The following is a 20,587-nucleotide window of genomic DNA, read 5'->3' on the forward strand; positions in this document are numbered from 1 at the left end:
GGGGAGTGGGCCCTAGTTATAATATTTTTTTATTATAACTCTGGGCACTCATTCACTGTGTAGGGCATCATACTTTCGGCACAGGATGGTCAGCTGATGATGTACTGAAAAAGAATTCTTGGGATGTTGACAACAGATGCCACATTATAGTTTAGTTTTCAACTAGGCCAGGTGATTAAAAGTTCAAACCCAAGACTTCCAACGTTAAGTGGATGGTATGATATGCAGCTGTATTTATTGAAAGAAAAACAAGCGGATCTATACTTGGGCTTTGAAGAAAAAAAATCCTCATTGAAGATCCAAAATGTCAAGATCAACAGCTTAAACAAAAATGTTTGCATTTGTAATCGTTTTTTTAATCCATATTTTATTTAGAAACAGACATTAAATACATATTTTTAGCTATAAAAGAAGAATATTATATACAAGTAACTATTGTAAGGTTTGCATGTGTATATACAAATATATTACAATCGCTCCTCTCTGCACCGCCTCTCTTTAATAAGACAAAAAAGTGATTTATTACTATGTGAACATGTACTCCATGTTAATAATCCCTGAGCCATACTGGGGGTGTTTGTGGTATCAACCTAACACTCCTACCATGAAAAGCCAAATATTTGTACCTGCTGCAGCAGCCATGTTTACCCTGTATGTGAGCTACGCCGTGGGGAGTTGCAGGGAAACCTGCTGATTTAGGATTTTTTATGGTAAATACACTGCATGTGGAAGTAAAATGCTTGCTAATACTGTAGATCAATGTGAAATGTGAGACATGCTGTTATTACAGCAGATTTTTCTGTTACGCCCTGGTGTAGAGCCAATTGAGCCTAAAGCATTTTTTAACTGCACAATTATTACGCTGATTAACAGCAGATAATTATTACCCCACCATGACATTAATTTAAGTATCTCCTAAAAGCCTGGGATTATTATAAAATCCTACAGTGTGACTGACATAGCTGTTATTTTGTTAAATACTATTCTGATGATTATAGAGCACCTAAAAAAAATACATGTCCCATCCTTAATTATATGTTGGAGTGCTCTAGTTAAGGATGACAGCTTTCACTGGGCCTGTAACACATGAGGGACACAAATGACCTGAAATAAGCTTTGCTGCCTTCTACCAAAAACAAAAAAGCAAAAAATGTTTCTGCCTTCTTTTCTTCAGTATTTTCTCACTTCAGTTACAAACAATTATGTATGCCTAGAATCCTTTTGCACAATAATATAAGCTATTGCACATTATGCCGTCCTGTAGCTATTTGTTCATCAAGGTAACCACAATGTTCATGGCGATATTGACTAACAATATAACCATTATGACCAAAATAACAATAAGTGCCATTATGATGCTATGCAACGTCATGTTTAAGCTCTCTAGGCAGTCACGCATCACGTACATGTTCAGTCCGAAACAAAACACTCCCTAAATGCTGTCAATAACAATCACATGAAGCAGCAATGACTCTCAAGTCAAACTGAGTGCATTCAATATAAAATCACCAATATATTTATATAATTTGCAACAGATGAACAGCTGTGCAGTGATGCTTATTGAACACCACAGTAAATGTTTTATGTGTTTCATAAAGAGATCTGAATAATGAAATGCTACCAATATTTTCCAACAGTGTTTAGCCTGTTCAGTCATTTTGTTCTGTTTTAATTGGGTTGTAAATCAAAAATCAAATCTTTGCATTGCCTTCTGATATTATTTGGCAATATTTCAGTAATAATTTTTCAGTATTTTACATATACAACGTGAAAAAGTGCCAGAAGTCAAAGTTAATTAAAATAAATTGTTCCTGGCATTCAACTACTTTTCTGTGAGTACATTAGAAATCTGTTCAAATGGTGCCAAATGAAGCCTCTTTAAAGTATCTTGTCATTGAAAGGGTCTTCTGACATCGAGTTAAAATAAACCTTTCAGGTGGTTTTTAGAAGAAGTAGAATCTCAGCAGATAAAAAAAAATATTTTGCTGGTTAAAAAGGTGGCTGATTAAGATGTTTGAGTTGTGAAAAGTGAGAGGTCTTCACACTATGAGTACAGTCATAATCCATTTAAATAAATTGCTGCATTGTCTATGTTTAATGTCAGGAGTTTCATGTTAGATTAAAAGAACCTGCCGTGTTAGCAAAACAAAGAGTGGCTGGCTGCTATTTTCAGCCTTTTCCACAATAATTGATTATGAAGGTGAGTTATGTTGCAACTGCTGTGATTTTCAAGTCATTAAATACTTGGCTGGGGCAAGGCTGGATTACTCCTCAAAATCCCCTGTTAATGTATTGTTGTGGAGAGCATTAAATTGTCCGCGGTTGGACATTGTGCTATGTCAAGAAAATGTTATTTACCACATCTAACAAGCTTGACTTTAGAGTTATGTTCTTTTCAGGCAATTGCAGTCCAAATGACTCTGCTCAATGCAAGTATACTGGAATTATTGAAAGAATTAGCTGGTAAAAATGCATCTGAGGGCTGGAAATGTTCCTTCATCAAACACAGTATATGTTATCAAGCAACAATGAGCCACTGTGCTATTCTTTGGTTTCAAGAATAGCTTTAAAAAGGGAAACGGGATGTCCTTTGTTTTTCTGATTTGTGACTAATACCTCATTTCAAAGTGAAAAACCTTTGCATGTACAAAAGAAGAAAAAAAAACAGTGCAGCAAGACCCAGACAAGGTAGGATTAAGAAAAGAGAGAATGGAATAAGTAGTAAACATAAGACAGAGAAATGAAGGAAGAGGGGAAAAGGCAGAGACTGACAGTTATACCGGAAGATCGAAGAGAGTAAAATGGATAAAGAGATAAGTGAGGGGAGAAAGCAGCAAGAGTGATGGCTCAGAGTGAGATGGAGCTGGGAGGTGGTAACCAATTACAGAATCGTGGTATGGACACTTTCATCTGTTGCTCCAGGAAAGAGTTCTACAGTGTCAGCTGTATCTTATATTTTATGTGACATCTTGTGCAAAATCTTGTATGAAACCCTGTTGCACAGGAAAATTTGGTCTGATGGTCCAGCAAAGAATGAAATCCCAGATTATTCTTGCAAATTAAGATACAATTGTTGTAGCTTGAAAATGGTCATAGTAATCAGAAAAAAAAATCAGATATGTTCATTTATAAGTTTCTTATCTTAATCTTGTCTTAGGTGTTAAAACCTGAGATTTCTGAGTTTATTACATATGCTACCAAAACACTGTTAATTATGGTTAATTTTGTCAAAAGTTTGCTTGTGATTTGTTTAAAAGTTTCCCAGAGTTACACAGTCTTAGCTCCACCATATATAAGACAATTACTCAAAAGCAGTGTTTAAGGTCTATTCTTTAATCCCTTTAATAAACATCACCATGAAGCATTTGTCTGCTGAGAGGCCAATTTGGCACCATATCCAGAATCACTCTGGTTTTTGAGAGATCTTCTGAGCATCGCCTGGATTTACATGGAAGATGCGTTAAGCAAGCACAAGAAACAATAAAGCATTTCAGACAAAGAAATATTAAAATATAGTTAAACTGGCTAATGATGGCTAATGCAAGCAAATATTGACAAAATTACTGATTAAAAAATTTCTAAAAGAGTCCAGGTGCGTTTTCCTTTGCGCTATGGTTGACAGCAGGGTGGTGATGTTCTGAATCCTACACAGACATTAAAGCACACAATAAAGCTACTCACTGTCAAAACAGCATATCAAAATATCTGTAGCTATTAAGAAAAACAGATACTGTAGTAAAAAGAGAAAAAAATATTGGTGAGTAAGTTAAGTGCTACATAATAAGAAAGCTAATGTAATACCGTTAAACTGTTGTGGGTTATTTTTCATGCATTTAGTCGCATTGATGGAACCGATCAGCACAGCCCCACGTTTTACTCTGAAAAACTAAGACACATTTTCTGGCTCCTTTTAAAATGTTCTGTTTAAATAAATCTTATTAAAGAATGATACGCTAAAAAAACCCAGCACCGCCACTGTCTGTCCTGCGCAGTGTTGTGGGTGTTCTTATTGACTGTTAGCGGCTACCTGTGAAGACAGACGTGGTGACAGGTCTGCTCTCTTGACTCCCTCTGACAGCATTGAGGCTGATCTCGTACTCTGTGGCAGGAAACAGACTAGACAAGGTGTAGTTTGTCACATCGCTGTCGATCATCTCGCTGTCCACTCGACCTGAAGCAGGCACAAGAAAAGACGAAATCTTAGGCCCCGCTGTTATCCCACATTTAATACATGGTGTACCGTGTAACCGGCTGCTATCTGGAATGAATTGCTGATCAGTATGGAATTTTAATTTAAAATTCAATTAAAGCCGACTGATAAAATGTCATGATTAATTACTATAACACACTGTGTAACAGAGTGTGCCAGCACAAAATGTATCTTGTGTAAGAAAGCAAATGCCGTGTTAATTTAACTGTAACTATAACGCCACCGTGAGTTCCATATATTAATATAGTGAATTTCATAAAATTAAAACCCGCTTAGTTCAAACGGCGTATGAAACGTAACGTATGCTACCTCTGGCTGACTGGTAGGAGAGCTTATAATATTCAAAGGGAGCCAGTGGTTTGATCCAAGAGATGGTCACTGAATCCTCTGTCACATCTGAGACCGCCAGTTCCTTTGGTGGGTCCATTTCTAGGACAGCAATGGGTAAAGAGTTATTAACTACTCAAATTCACAATGCTCAAGAAAGACATGAATATTTTCTTCATATAAAAAAGGGATTAACCTGGGGTTTTTACAATTAGAAATAAACCAACATGAATAAACTGATTACTTGAAGAATATTTAATTTGTAACACATGGAAATAGAACCTCAAAAATGACAGAATGGTATAAGTGGCCATTGTATGTTTGTTTTATTTGCTTATAAAACCATAAATACAATACAAAGATGGTTAATGACCTCTACTTATATAGCACTTTGTCAAGTCCAGAGAACTCCAAAGCACTTTGCACTGCATTTACCCATTCACGCACACATTAACACACTGGTGGTCATCCTGGATAATAGCCAGTACTGTCCAGTAGGAGGGCAACCTACTGGGTGAAGTATCTCGTCCAAATAAGATGAAAAAGCTCGGGTTCAAACCAGCAACCCAACGGTTACAGGATGAACTCCTACCACTGTTGCCCCATTAAATCAAGATAAAAATGTCTGTGATAAAATGTAAAACAATGGCAAATAAAACAGAAAATATTGGTTTGTTCAAAGTTAGATCAAATGAAACTAAATTAAAAAGTGTCCACTTCAGTAACAATATTTGTTGTAACTTGTAGTTACATGTAATTCTATATATCATATATTATTCTATATTATGCACATATTTTCTAATAAGTTTTAAACCCACCAAACAAGAAAAAAAAAACTGTTCTGTCAGAGATATAATAATTTTTCTATGTCCCGCAGGCGGGTGACAGTAGTGTACAGACTGTGTAAGCTTACATCAAAGCACAGTTTGAAGCTTGAACTGACCATTGTGGCAAAATGACTATCAAAGTCAGCTCAGCAAAATCGTCTGTTATAACTGTGGCTAAAACGTAAAGCCGACATATTTTAAATATGGCAAATGAATCAAATGCGAAGCTAAAAAGGAGAGTGGAGCCTCACAAACGCTCACATTCAAACAAGGCAGATCAAAGCGAGGCCCTGAAAAAAGAGGTGGAAGAAATACTATGCATCTGTCTCCAAATCCCCATCCAATTTCGTCCTCGAAAATGTGCTTTTAATGTGTAGGTTAATCAAAAAAGGAGAGCAAGAGACCCAGTACAAAAGCTGCTGAACTGTTTTTGTTTAAATCTGAGCCTCTGGTAAAGGTTAAAATACTTATTTTTTGTGATGCTAGGTCTTCCTTTTCATTCAAATACCTTCCTTCTTATGATAAATTTCTCCTTGGGGGAAAAAAAAATAAATGAAAAAAAACCTAAATGTTTTTAAATGAATAAAACTCTGACTGTCTTCTCAGCAATTTATCCACTCAAACATGAATACTAAACTTTAAATGGCATGTTACCAACAAACTGATTCAGATGAAATATGGGGGAAAAAAATCCTGGGAAATATTTCACAAGATAAAACAAACGAATTTGTGAATGTTAAAGTGTTTTAGTGAAGTAAAAGAGAATTCAGATGGGACTTCAGAGTTACTGCATACAGAAAATAATGATAATAATAAGCAGAAAATTCTTGCTAAACCAAATGTGAGCCATGTTGTCTTCTGGCAGAAAAATTCTTAATTAAGAACAAACATTGAATCATTAGTCAGAGTTCCTGTTGAATACTTTGACTGTGGTGAGTATCAGCCATCTGATTTCCTAGAACAACATAAATACCTCTTACTTTTTAGCCTCCAGCAAAAGAAAAGTCTTTCTTCTACCGCTCTGCTAAAACGAAAAGCCCAAAAAACATTTCTGCAAATACACTCATTTGATATCCCTTTTTAATTTAATTTTGCAAGCTTTTTTCACTCTTTTCTATCACCCATTCAGACACAAACATTAATGTCTTTTTTTAAACAGGCCTTCTTCCCATTCTTTTTTTTTTTTGTTTATTTTCTCGAGGCACTCCATTCCCAATTATTCCACCAAATTTCCGTGAAAGGTGTGCAGTAATTTCATATATGCCCTAGTAAAACAATTTAAATGAAATGTAAATTTCATTTACATTTTTGAAAAAATGCTTAAAAAAAGGAAGACACTGATTTTCATAACAGAAACACTTCTATTTTTTTATTTTATTTTTTTTAACTTATTCTGCGAAGCTGTTGCTTTGCATTAAGGTGAAGTTAAGTGAGTGCAGTAATTTGGATTTTTACAGGATTAAGAGTGTTTTTAGGAAAGAAAAAAGTTTCATGAAAGAAACACTTTACAAGCAATTATTAAAATAAGCTGTCGATTCCTTTTTGCTTTGAAAAAGTCACAAATGCTGAAAACTGTATGCACCCATGGCACACACAGCACATTTCAGACTGAGCAGCTCACCTGTCCTGAGGGATGCTGTAAGGGGCTCAGAGGTAACATCCCCTTGTATTGTGATTAAACTGAACGTGTAGTGAGTGGACGGCAGCAGGCCCTGGACCAGTGACCTCGTCTTGGAGCCTTCTAGAGTCACCTTAGAAGTGTCTGTCCCGTCAGCAGAGCTGTAGCTCAGAATGAAGAGGTCAGCGGGTGGTGCTGGGGCACTCCATGCCACCAACACTGAATCTGACGTCCCTTCTGACAGGTAAAGGTGGGTTACAGGCCTGATCCCTGGAGGAACGGGGGTTTAGAAGTCACTCGGTAGCGTTCAAGAACAGGTTAAAATTCCAGCGGCGAATGAGAGGCGGTAAGGGACAAACAGTCGCAAGATGAATGGAAATGAGTGTCAAAGCCATGCAATGATGGATGGGAGCGCTCTAGGATGGTGTAATAGATTCTTTATAATAAAGTTGAGAAGATTAGACTTGATGAACAAGGTGAGTCAGAGCAAACCACAGTCATGTGGCAATAATGATTTAATTGGTCATGAAATGGAGAAACTAATGAGATTACCCGCAATAATGAGGAAGATGTGACGGAACTGTAAAAGCATGATAACGCCCAGCTGCTGCCGTCATGTGGTCCAGCCCAAACGGGAGCTAATGTAATATACATGAATCTCCTCCAAACACAACAAGAGGTTCATTTGATTAGCCAAGTGTGGATTCATACGGCAGGAGAAATATAGCAACAATAACTTTTCCTCAACTGATTAATCCAGATGAAACACGCACTGAACAGATCTTTTGCCGTCAATCATTGCATTAATGACTCATTGTTATTACTGACCTACATCCACAAATGTCGGTTTGAGCCGCCAGCTTTTGTCTTTCACGGACTGCAGTGATATTTTACTTCAACGCTGTCAGCAGAAATTTGTGTGCCACGCAGACTTCTTTGTCCTACTTAATGATGAGCCCCAGTTGTCCTTCTTTAGAGTAGCAGGAAAAAGTTAGGATGCAAAAAGTGCTATCCGAAGAAATATTTTGTTGAAGTTTTTTCTTTGGAATAAACTTAAAGATTGCAAAAAGAATGACCGTGGTTATGATGAAATATGCTGTTTTTTTGTTGTTTTTTTTTAAATTGAGATGAATTAATTTTAGAGTTAATACAAATTCCCTAGCATTTAAACACATGCTGTCGGTTTTTAATTCAGTAGTGTCTTTTCATTTTTTCCCCCTAAAATCTGAACGCAAACAAACTAGCCTTTTAGAGAAACTCCTAAATAATTGAGTGAACCTAAAACATCTTTCAAAAGTAATAATTAATTAGTTAAATAATCCCTGGTTAATGTGGTGAAAACATGGTATTATCAATAGTTGATTAAAAGAGTGGTAAAGGGGGTGTTGATACACACAGGGTCCCTGACATATTTCATTGGTTTTGCTTTCACAGGTTTCCCTAAGTGCAGACAGTTTCTGCCAATAGGCCAAGCGGTGAATGAAAAGATGACAGACACATCAATAGTTTTCCCCTGACTTTTTTTGATCTGTCATTTTATCTTGTCCTCATCTCTTGGCGGGTGGTTAAATTGAAGTTACCCAAGAAGTCATAGTTAGAAGAACAGAAAGAAGATGAGGATGATGGTAATGACGATGATGTAGTGATAGCGACAACTGCCAGTCTGCCATGATGGCAGCAGTGAACAAGAAAGCAGATGATGAGGATGATGATAATGACAGCAGAGAAGACAGTGGTGCCCGTCATTTGGACATCATCCTTTGTGTAAGCAAAGACCACATCAAGCTTTTTACAAAAGTAACAAAGAGCCTACAGAGGTGAGAAGAATGATAGATAATCTGACATGTACTCTGATGGACAGACTTTGTGAAAAAAAAACAAAAAAACTGAAAACTAACTGAATGCAAAGAAATGGCATCAGGCTGAGAAACAGGACGACAGTGTTGGAAAGGCAATCGTGAGAACGCTGTGCTGCACAGAGTCCAGCAAAAACAAAGTCAAATACATTTAGATGCAAAACAGAGGCGTAGTAAGGAAACACTTGTAACAACCTCATTAACTGACTTGAATAATTTATCTCTGCTAATTGCTTCTTCAAAGCCTTTAAGATCCTCTGTTTTCTTTTAACATGGCGCACCTTACCTGCAGCCACACTTTAGTTCATTATAGTCACAGTTTGCTTGATTATGCAGCAGCATCTTTAGACCAGTCTCTAGCTTCTGCAGTAATTGGCTGATCTTTCATGTCTCTGTCTATTCACATACTCTTGGGAATTCATTTATCTCGTGTATTTTTGTTGATTGAGAGACCTAAAGTGATACTGGCAAGAAAAGTTTCTGTAAAACTGCAAAAAAGAAAAAAACAACAACTGTGATTTATTATTTATCGATAAGAAAAAAAAAATCCATTAACTCTTATTAAATCGCATTGTTACTCTTGCTTCTTCCAAAGGTGTGCATTAGATGTTAGTCTTAGCAATTATTCTCATGATGTGTAAATACAAAACTGGCATTTCTCTTTACCTGTAAAGGCATCGATGGTTGCTGCAGTGCTCTGCTGCCTCCCTCTTCTCGCTGCTACTGTGATTGTATATTCAGTTCCAGGGTCAAGGTCTGTCAGAGTCGTGGTGGTTATGTCTTTAGGAACTGTCAGCTGGAGCAGAAAGAATAAGACAGACAAGTTCAAATTGAGAGCAACTACACACTACAGGTTCTCCAAAACGGTTCAGAGCCTTGTAAGATGTTAATCAACTGAGTGTGGATCCCTGTAATGTATGAACTTTATCCCTGGGTGACGGTAAACCGGCTCATATTTGTTGTGTTTATTACCTCAGTTGTGATACCAGAGGAAGATGTGTAGGTGACCCTGTAGTGGTCAATTGGACCCTGGACTACACCCCACACCAGAGTGATGGAGTTGTCAGTAGAAGCTGTCACAGTTAAATCCATGGGTACATCCAGGCCTGCAACACCAGAGGGCAAACATAACTTTATTACATTCAGCAGGACTGTGAAATAACTTTAGCTGGACAGACTTGAGACTGGATTTTTTCCATGACACTATTATTCTAAAAAATTTACATTTTTTTTTCAAATGCATGTCACAGGGACAAAGTATCTCCAGTATCACTGCAATTTCTCTTTCACATATTACTATTATCTATCTATTAGCTTAAGTAGCAGATAGTTAATGGAAAAATGTTTATTCAGTTACTGGATTAATTATTAGAATAATGGAAATAAATTACTAGTTTACTAAAACAATAGCTTACAACAGTCCTAAAAGCTAGCTAACTTTCTTCATTATATTTTCACAGTTTTCTTACAACTCTGACATAAGAAATGGCAGAAACAATAAATACCCTATAGAGTGTAGGGGCAGGATATTAATAGCTTTAAAGCCAATGTTATGTTAAACTTTGTCTGCAGCTACCTCATCAGATATTAAGATTTAAAATTAAGACAGAAAAAACTTCAAGAAAAACTGATGCTGATAAAAAAAACAATTCCTGAATGACCTAAGTGATCATATAATAAATACATTGCGCCAGAGATTCATAAGTAGTTGCTTTAATCTAACAATGAAAAGGGAGTTTATCCGTGGCAGAACCTTCAAAACCGTCAAATGGATGACTTTACATAAACCATAGAAATACAATTAGCTGTTAAAAAGAAGAACAAAACTATGCAGTTTGAAAGAGTAGCGAGGCATCCACTCTGACATTTCAAACAGGTGAAGGTCGAATCAAGTTTTTTTTTTTTTTATATACTCTCAGTCAAACGACTCAAAGCACAATAAAAATTCTAATGGCCTTTGGGTTGCGGAGATAAAGAAAGAGGGTCATTAGCTAAATAGCATGGATGATTACAGATTTAAAATGCTGTAATGGGAACTTTGATCCAACACAGATAAAATGAAATCGCTAAATGCCTCTATAAAAAAAACAAAGCCAAAATCTTATTCGCCTGGCATTTTCAAGTGACTTATATGGGTTGAAACATGAGCGCTCCGTGCAATGTGAGCGGTGACTGTTAAAAACAAATGTGCCGACTCGCAATGCTGACATTTCCAAACAACATTTCCTGTACTCTAATTATGCGGAAGCTAAACTTTGTTTTCATTCACTGAATCGTGAAGTGTTACCTGTCCTGGCATTCATCGTTGCTGGTGTACTCTGGTTGATACCCTTCATGGCAGAGATACCAATGCCGTACTCCGTCCCTGGCAGAAGGTCTGATGCACAGAGACAGAGAGAGACGCAGCAATTCAACGAGCAATACGTCAAACTCCAGGAGACACTTTCACACTCTCCTCTTCACAGGCACTTAGAAAATGAAGTTTTCCATCACAGCTCTGAAAGATAAACAAAGGTTATGAGGACGTTTGCATGAACATAGGAGGGATTTTAGGAGAAATCAGTTTTTGTCTGACGCATGATGATTGGAATCAAAGTCAAATGAGAAGGTGTCAAAGTCTCGAGTTGCAGAAATATAGATGAAGAGATGAGCAATGGAAAATAAGGAGGGTGGAAACGGGGACCTTTGCAGCATTAAGGCCTTCACAAATGAAAAAAAAAATAAATATTCCAGATGATCCATCTTTCCTTCAATGTGCCTACAAGACAACAAGCGTATCAGGAGATACCATCAGTAGCCCATCAACCAAATGTTAGCTCTGGAGATAATCCTGCCATGTAAAACACAGTCACTCCCCAACGTCTTCAGTGCACATTAGATGGACTGTGATAAGACCAACAGCCTAACAAAAACTGAGAATTAAGCATGAGAGCCCTGCAGAGGTCGGTAATAAATAATATATGAAAGTTTTACAGCAGAAATTTAAAGAAGTTAAACCATAATTTCTTCTGCACTTACCTGTGAGGTTAGTCTTAGTGGTGGCACCCTCGTTGCGTGGCACAATCACTTTATCATACTGATCTCCTGCTAAAGTGCTGTACACCACCTGATACCCCTCCACCTGTATTTGAACATTTAAACATTTGCAGAAACAAAAATCTGAATGTAACTTTTGGAAAACAAAGAGATGTTATGCTTCGTATCCTTTTATTCGTCAGCCTAAATCTCATGTGAACCTTTTTAACACATAGTAGTGTTATAGCACATTATGGAAACAATGTTAAATTGGGAGTCAGTCAGCGTTTACGTTTTCTTTAAAAGTCTCATGTTGTGGTATAATGTGAAGGGATTTAGTGAGGTAGAAATTGCACAGGAATTGTTACCGATTGGCTTTATCCAGAGGTATAAACTTTAGATTTTTAACCATACATTTATATTTTTACTTTATTTGTTTGCTTGATTGGTTGGTTTGCTCGTTGTGATCAATGAGACTGAACAATATAAATGTGACTGGTGTAAAATGAAAAAACAAATCCCTCAGAGTTTGTTTCAGACCATCATTAATATTTACATTTAAAGCACCCAGAGAAATCAGATTCAAAGATTTTCTGTGCCTTTTACCTCCAAAATCGATTTCTTTTGTGGCAAAAGCAGATTTAATATGTTTTGGATATTATATTTCCAAAGTAGATTTTTTAAAGTGTGTTTAAGTGCATCACAATCTAGAGATTGTGAGCTTCTTCATTGTATTTATCATATGATTAGTACTAACTTGGATTTACAAAGAACTAGAAGTGAATTTATATCTGTTGCATACCACTGATTTGATCAATAGTAACGTTTTCAGTTCCATAAAAGTTTGAGCATTAAGTCTAACCGATGGATTTGCAGGGTTTCCCCCAGTGTATTCTAAGCCTGGCGGCCCACCATGCTTTGGTAGCCACCCCCACGCCAGGCTAAGCATGCTTATTCTTATTTTTAGAAAAATTAATAATTGGGGGAAATCGCTTAATTTACTATATTTTATTTAGATAAATATTTAAGCCAGATAGCAAGCGTCTCTGTTCTGAGTGTTTCACTCGCAGAGCAGATTTATTTCTAAAAGGTTTATAGTTTATGCATTTAAAGCCGAAGAGCGGACCAATCACACAGCTGGCGCCTCTGCGGTTGCCTCGCGCTGCCGCTGCTTTACCTCAGCTCGGATCCCGCGCGCCTCCTTTCACTCATACTGGACACAGGCTGACCTGTATGGATATTTACATCAGCCCAGTGTGAGTAGTTTTCTTTTTTTTTCTTTTTGGAGAACTCAATATCAAGGCAAGAGTTTAAAACGAACCGCGTTAACTCTGGTTGCGCAGCTCTGTGTGAACCGCAGGAATAACTTTTAGTCGCGCGCGTCTGTTTGTAGCCATTTGCACGTTGAGCTAGTGGTGAGAATGATTTATCTTTGTGGACAATATTATGTTCGGCGTTTACATCTCAACACGCTGTCCAGCGTGTGGCCCTGTCTTCCCTGTAAAGTTTATGTCTATTGTCCCGGTTGGCCGGAGCGTTGGTGGTTAACGATGCAGCGCTATTCATCATGCAGCTTCAGCCCGGTGAGGAGCTTTCGCGCTCGCCTCGTGGTAACGCATCACGCTGGTTTTATATTCTTTTATTATTAATTTTAGTATTATTTTTCCAGTTAAACGGTCCACCAAACCATATCAAATGCTTTGTCTACTTAGTCAGCCAGAGTTATTCCGTGCGGCTACGCGCGGAGATCTGAGAAACTAGTCCCTCAAAATTGAGCTACCACAACAGTTTCTGTTTCAGACACGAAAGAGATTCTTTTATTATTGTTGTGTTACCATTTTTGTAAAGCACTTTATTTTCATGTCTGTGAAAGGTGCTATATAAATAAAGTTTATTTACTTACTTACAATTCACGTACAATTTATATATGCTGAAACCATTAAATCAAATTTAGCAGCATTGATAATATCAGTTTAAAAAAATGCTACATTTATATATCTGTGGTCTGTGTTAAAATATCAGCATTTATGGGGCCCCTGAAGGTCTGGGAGCCTTATTGAGCCACTGACTTATTTTGGTTTAAACAGAAGTGCGAATAATTGATATTCATTTTAATTGCATTTTTTGATTAGTTGTTTTTAAGGCTAGTTGTGGATTTAAATAGCATTTCATTGATGCTATTTTTCCGTAACATATTATTACCCAGTAATATTTGTACTTTTTCTGTGTACTTAGCATCTTTAATACAAAAACACGGTGGACCGCCGGTGGACCGCCGGTGGACCACCTCGGCGCCCCGACCACCGGGCTTAGCAAGTTTTTTGGGGGAAACCCTGGATTTGTGTGACTCAAGCATATAATTCTACAGTCTACATGACTACATCTAGTTCAGATAATCTGTGGTGTCTCTACTTTAAATGCAACTGTACAAACAGCATTTTTCTTGAGTGACAGGGTGTTTGACAGCTCAAATGCTCACTGCTGAGTTCAACTTGTTTTTTTCCCCCTGAAATCTAATAATAACCTTTCAGTCGAGAGCTCTAATCAGCATAATTTCATAAGCAAAACAGAGATTACAAAACTGACATTCAAAATAACTAAAACCTCTTATCTTGAGACGAATCCCACAGCCATCAATCTTTTAAAGTGGTTGAAAGCAAATTGAGACAAATGGATTAAATCTGTCTCACGTCTCTTTACCTCAGCCTCACTGTTATCCCATTCAAGCTCGAGGGTAGTGGAGGTCTTGGACACGAGCCGTAAGTTCTTGGGGGCATCGATCTCTGAGAAGAATGATAAAGCTGACAATGTTGGGGACACAAAGACCAATTCTCAGAAATTGTGAGCAAGCAAATATATCAGCAGTTTAAAGAAAAAAAAAATAAAGCACCAGAAACCACTAAAAGAAAGGGTAAATTTATCACATGTAGTCTTTATCTCAGGCTGCTACTTTAGCTCTTCTCACATTTCCTGATCAATGCAGATTGAATGTTAAACTGTAGCTGAACATAATACACTCAAGGGATTTCAATAGATTTTTCTGTTGAAGGTTATGCTTTTCTATGCAACCTTTAGCAAAATAAAAGCGCCTTTGTGTAACGCAGATAAATAATACGGCATGCATTATAGCCCATTATACCATTACTCCTGGATTCACACATGCAGGGAAACCATCACTACATCTGGTTGCTGTCAGACCTCACCGGTTGTAAATTCAGTAGAGATAGAGCCACTTTCATTTCCTTTCCTAACTCCGCTTACAGACACCTCGTACCGTGAACCAGGACGCAGAACCTGCACAGGAGAAAAAAAAACAGCTATTTAGACTGGTATAATATTTCTTTCTTGCCATTGCTTTATCTCCTGACACAGGTGGCAAAGCAACCCTTTTATTTGATCATTTATGCATATCACAGGAAACAATAACTCTGAGCATGAAACAAAGATAAAGAGACACCGCTTGAGAACTTACTTCTTTCCATAAGTGATATAAATGACAGCTGAGTCCCCTCATATGTTAGAATAAGATCAGATCTGTGATGATTCATACAACACACAAATGCGCACCTGTAATGAGTACTGGGTAAGTGTGGGCTGGAGTCTAAAGGTGGTCCGCGGGCCCTCTCCTCTCACAAGGCCGTAACGCAACACAATCTGATCGATCTTTGCTTTCGGTGGTGTCCACTCCACAAAGGCTACGGTGTCCGACACGTCACGCACAATCAGCTGAGTCGGACCATCAATCACTGCAAAAAAGCAACAACAAAAAAAAAGAAAAAACAGGCATCATGTTGTCAACCTGAACAATGGTTTTTTGCTGTCTGTTATCAACTGTGGGAAACACAAAAAAATATATATATATTTCTGCTGTTATTACAGATTCAAAATGTGCAGCAGCCATGTTGAATTTTGATGTTGGGCTTGGTGAGAATTCTCCAAATCTCTTAATTCAAATCTCAGAAACATAGTACATTTCTGAGTGAGTTTCTCAGATAGAAACTGAGTAAGTTTTTGAGATCGAAACTTATTCAGTTTCAATCTCAGCTGGGGATCTGAATTCCACATTGGAACATTAAAATAAAACCCCCACACTCATTGTGTTAGCACTCAGTGCCTCAGGGTTTGACAGTGGTCGATGCGGATTTATCCTCAGTGAAACCTGGTCTGACAGTTAAACCTATCAGAGCTGACACACACTCCGACAACAAACTTTATCTGTGAAAGGTGTAAAACATGAAGCGGGATACAAGTCAGGAAAAGATATTTACAAGATGTAAGAAGCTGCACACATATCCTGGATAATAAGGGAAAACCCAACTGCCTGACAGATGAGGGATTCACTGATCACTTCTCAGCATAGTGTCTTTATCAAATATTATGAGATTTATGTCAAAATAAAGCCATATTAGATATGTTTACAATTAACGCTTTAAACTGATGGCTTAATTCAGAGAAAGCTATAATTTGACAGCTGCTGGTTTTAGCAGATAACAGAAGTAGCAAAGGTGCTAAGAACTCAAATTGACACCTTTCTTGATTAACCGTTACAAAATGAGGCTCGTTGTTAAAGTAAAATGCCATTAATGAACATAAGCAAATATTTATTGGGGTATTTCTCAACCACCTATGCTTTGCAAAAGCAGGCTTTGTCAGAATGAGTTACAGGTACCTACTGTATATATACATATTTTCAAGTCTTGCAGCTGATTCTTTGATGGATTTAGAATTTGACTTTGGCTCCTTCATTATTATTTGAAACACATAAAGCATGAATAAAATACATTGAAGTTTGTAGTTGCGGCATGACTAAATGAGAAAATGAACAAATGTTTCTGCAAACCACTATATGTCCGTGTGCATTTGTGTAAAAGAAAAAAAAACACAACAATTACATTATTCTCTATTTTATGATTTCTATTAAATTTAAATTAAATTGTAAGTCAATTTTATTTAACTCAACTCAAAAAGAACCAAGCTGAGATTTCTCGTTACTACTTTTATGTCACAATAATTTATTCCACAAGACATATCTCAGAATTTAAAACTTGAGCAGCACTCTATACCGTGACAGCATAGTTACTCACCAACGCTTGTTACAGGTTTGACTTCTCGCAGACATTTCTCACAGTGATCTCATTCTTACAGGAAGTGAGCTTCTGAGATCTAAATAAGTCTCAATTTCAGACTTGACATATTGCAGGTCCATTCTGATCCTTGATGTATTAGAAATTGGTCCCTTGAGTCTTGTCCCAGAAAACAATCCAAGGAAGCCACTTCCTGGGAACCAGCTCCCACACCGGCTCTGCTCTCCCTCTGGGTTTTCTTCCCGACTCCCTCCATCTCCAAGGAGGGATAAATCTTTGTTATGAATAATTTACTAACTTCAAATTTGTCTTTTCCGCTTTTTTTTATCCAATAAGGTGTCATACAGCGAGCCGCCGTGAAAAATTAATGAGCAGATGACGTGAATTATTAATCGATATCTAATTACAACCCCCAAAAAACTGAACGAAGACTTGACAGGAAATTGATGGTGTTTTGACTGCAGACGTCGGCATCTGAATTGTTATGGATGAGTTTTGAATTGGACCTATTACACCTAAATAGTGTCTGCTGGGTGAGGAGTGGGAGCCATACATTAGCTACTTTGCACTGGGAACAAAACTATAAGGAATAAGATAACAATACTTTTGTATGCCTGTACGGTTAATGTACAGTTACATAACTGTATAGTTAGTCTTTAACATGCATCTAATTTGCTTATATCACCAATAATAGAACCTGAACAATTTTCCTTCTATAGTATCAGGAGCATGTTGCATTGCAATATGCCCAGTATAACGTACAGTCATATTCAATAACTTAGAATATTACTTAAAAGTTCATTTGTTTCAGTAACTGAATTTACTAAATGTAAGACTGATGTTTTTCCAAGTCTTTATTGTTTTATTTTCTGCTCATAAAAACATTTTTCATGAAGAAATCTGGGCATAATGAAAAGCATGTTTAATAGTTGTTAAATGTCCTTATTTTCAAATAAGGAAAATATATTCCTTACTGTGCTAAGATCCATCCTACACCTCAATTTTACTGCATCCGAGACACACAGGGTTGTGGAGATTAAATCATCTGTCAGAAAGCAGTGAGGTCTTCAAGGCACCACCTCCAGCACCAATTTTAATGCATTTTGAGCATGCACACCTGCATTCATAACAACATTTCACCTAAACACCGTTACACATGCATACTCCAGGGGGGGGGAAACAGGAAACAGTGGAGTGGCAGTTCTTGGGTCTGCACCGGTTCTGTCTCAGTGGGGACTGTCGGTGTGGGGACAGCCATGGGGGCTCTGGCAGCATTACATGAGGAGGACAAGTGGGTTGGATGCTTTGTTGCTGTGATGGTGTTTGTGTTGGGGGTCATTTGTTCTCTGTGTGGTGGCCTATGGCTCACATGATGTATGGACTCAGCTGGGTCCTGCTGGGGTTCTTAGTCCTTTGTCGAATCAGGTGTGATAGCAATGGGCGATAAGGGAGTTTGGTTTAACGTGTCTCTCCCAGCGCCTTTCTGCCCTGAGGGCAACTTCTCCTGTGCTTCACTGTCAAGCTGCCTCCGTGGTGGGGGTAAAGCTAGCAGGTGGGGGGTGCCTGGTGTCTGTCTGCCTGAGGCTGCCGTGGCCTCTGGGAGCTGGGGCTACCTGCCTCTTGCTGCTCTTGAATGATGAGTGCTAAAATTTTCTACTCTTCTCACCAGTGTATTGTCTTTGCAATTTCAGGTGACAAACTAACACACAAGCCTATCCTACAGATATTCAAACTCATGCACCCATATATATAATCTGAAAGACTTGACGGTAATAAAAACAGATTTCAATAGATTTTTTGTTAATGCAACGTGTCAATTTTGACGATATATGAAATCCTAATATAATAAAGTTAAGCAAGCAATTAAGATGTCTTCTCCAACTATCTTTTTGTTTCTAAATCAAAGCTGCCCTTACTTGTGTATGCAATGAGCTATTTCATAGGATATACCTTAAATTTAACAGCAGGACACGAAAAACAAAAAAAAAGGAATAGGAATGTTTAACAACAAAACATATACTTTTCTTTTCCTTCCAATTAATCTGAATGGTGAGGTAAATGTAATCATGATAGTTCATATATTAAAGTTTTAAAGACAATGGCTGACAGTTGCATATTTGAATGCATATGCCCAGATGTCACATTTCTTCTCTATGGTAACACTGCCAGGTTAGGTACACGTCAGACTCTAAACGTTTTATTTCGTCCTTTTGATTGGGAGGATATTTATGAAAAATGTCATGCTCAATGATGGTCAGCGTCCAGCTCTTTGCAACTTTCAGTGTAATAATCTATCATAAATCACTTCAATTTCCAATTCATGCTTTTGTCATACTTACAGGTTGTGAAGGTAGCAGTGACGGGCTGGCTCCGACCCTGCTCTCTGAGCGCCACCAGGTTGACTGTATATTCCTCCCCAGGCCTCAGACCGCTCTGAATAAATGAGGTGATGGTGCTGGGCAGCTGGGCTGTCATGCCGCCATCATTGTCCTTTACAATAACAGACAAAAGTGATAAGAGTGGTAAGTAGTCTGTAGTGGTAAGTTAATGATATTTTAACAGTGACACTACAGAAGACGAAGAAGTCCACATAAAACTAACTTTTTAAAAACAATTTACACGTCTTGTAAATATACAGAGAAATGTACTGCAGTCTATTTTTTTCTACCTGTAAACTTTTGGATGGTTTAGCACATTAAATTCCCAAACCATATTACAAAGCAAAAAAACAATGTGCAACAGTGATTTTTTTTTTTTTCCCAGGTCGTGTTCTGCAGAGGCAGCAGTCTGTGCAATTCCAAAGGCCTGTCACTCATCAGTACAGAGGCCCCAGCTACATCCAGCTGTTCTCAAAGAGTCAATGTTGCAAATGCACTTCCTGCTGACAGATGTTTTACCTACTGCTGATCTGAGAACCCCAACCACATGCACTTTGACGACTGTCATCGCAGCAGAACATAAAGGATATAGTAACTTTCTTTAAATACATTTCTAATATGAAATGTAATCTAGGTTTGTCAGTAACACATAATCAAACTGGAATAAATACATTTTAATCAGTCAGAATAACAATAAAAGTCAAAAAATGTAAACAGAATCATTGTCCATATCACAGAGCGGAGGAGTGTTTGATTTTTTTGGTATTATTTGATTTCTTTTTGTCTATTTTCTCAAGTCCCTTCTCCACTGTCAAGTCTTACTGTAGCTGGTTAATGTCTGTCTTATTCTGGAGCATCTCCTTTGCAGTTTGTTCCTCACTATTTTGGGCGTGTCAATCATCCTCATGAACATGCTGCTAAATGAGCAGAGGAACAACTTTCCACTCCAGGGGAAAAAAAAACTGTTTATCCCCCATCATTGGTACACAGGGATGCATTTCTGCAGTTAGCATTTCAAGAAGTCAGAGGAGCTTGATTTTTTTCAGAAATGTTGGCCAGAGCTGCACTGTTTCTTGCTCTTTCGGTGCCTGTTCTTCCGAGAGATGTGCTGCTTGCAGGGCTGCAAAATCATGATCATTCTACTTCAAAAATTGATGCGTGTGCTCCCGGCAGTGCTCATAATTACGCACCTCCACACCAAGCAGCTACCTGATAGCAGAAAAGTGATTAAAGTCCCATCTGTGAGGGTGGGACTTTAATCCCATATAAAAC

General features: G+C 37.7%; 1 protein-coding gene across 6 annotated transcripts in view; it reads right to left on the reverse strand.

The window, feature by feature from the left end:
• tnr (tenascin R (restrictin, janusin)) overlaps positions 1–20,587 on the reverse strand; it is a 175,156-nt gene that overhangs the window by 33,779 nt on the left and 120,790 nt on the right. For 4 of the 6 annotated variants that reach the window (XM_081597802.1, XM_081597800.1, XM_081597801.1 and 1 more), the window contains 11 exons: positions 19,277–19,427; positions 15,421–15,599; positions 15,057–15,147; positions 14,554–14,654; positions 11,857–11,959; positions 11,126–11,215; positions 9,811–9,944; positions 9,505–9,634; positions 6,986–7,252; positions 4,520–4,639; positions 4,028–4,171 (listed from right to left, as the gene is read on the reverse strand). In XM_081597802.1, coding sequence (XP_081453928.1) covers positions 4,028–4,171; positions 4,520–4,639; positions 6,986–7,252; positions 9,505–9,634; positions 9,811–9,944; positions 11,126–11,215; positions 11,857–11,959; positions 14,554–14,654; positions 15,057–15,147; positions 15,421–15,599; positions 19,277–19,427 — 1,510 coding nt within the window. The remainder of the gene's footprint in view (positions 1–4,027; positions 4,172–4,519; positions 4,640–6,985; positions 7,253–9,504; positions 9,635–9,810; positions 9,945–11,125; positions 11,216–11,856; positions 11,960–14,553; positions 14,655–15,056; positions 15,148–15,420; positions 15,600–19,276; positions 19,428–20,587) is intronic. The other 2 variants (XM_081597803.1, XM_081597804.1) reach the window with 2 other exon arrangements.

Source organism: Poecilia reticulata, chromosome 17, assembly GCF_904066995.2.
Source record: "Poecilia reticulata chromosome 17, P_reticulata-male-v2, whole genome shotgun sequence".
In the NCBI taxonomy this organism is placed as follows: domain Eukaryota; kingdom Metazoa; phylum Chordata; class Actinopteri; order Cyprinodontiformes; family Poeciliidae; genus Poecilia; species Poecilia reticulata.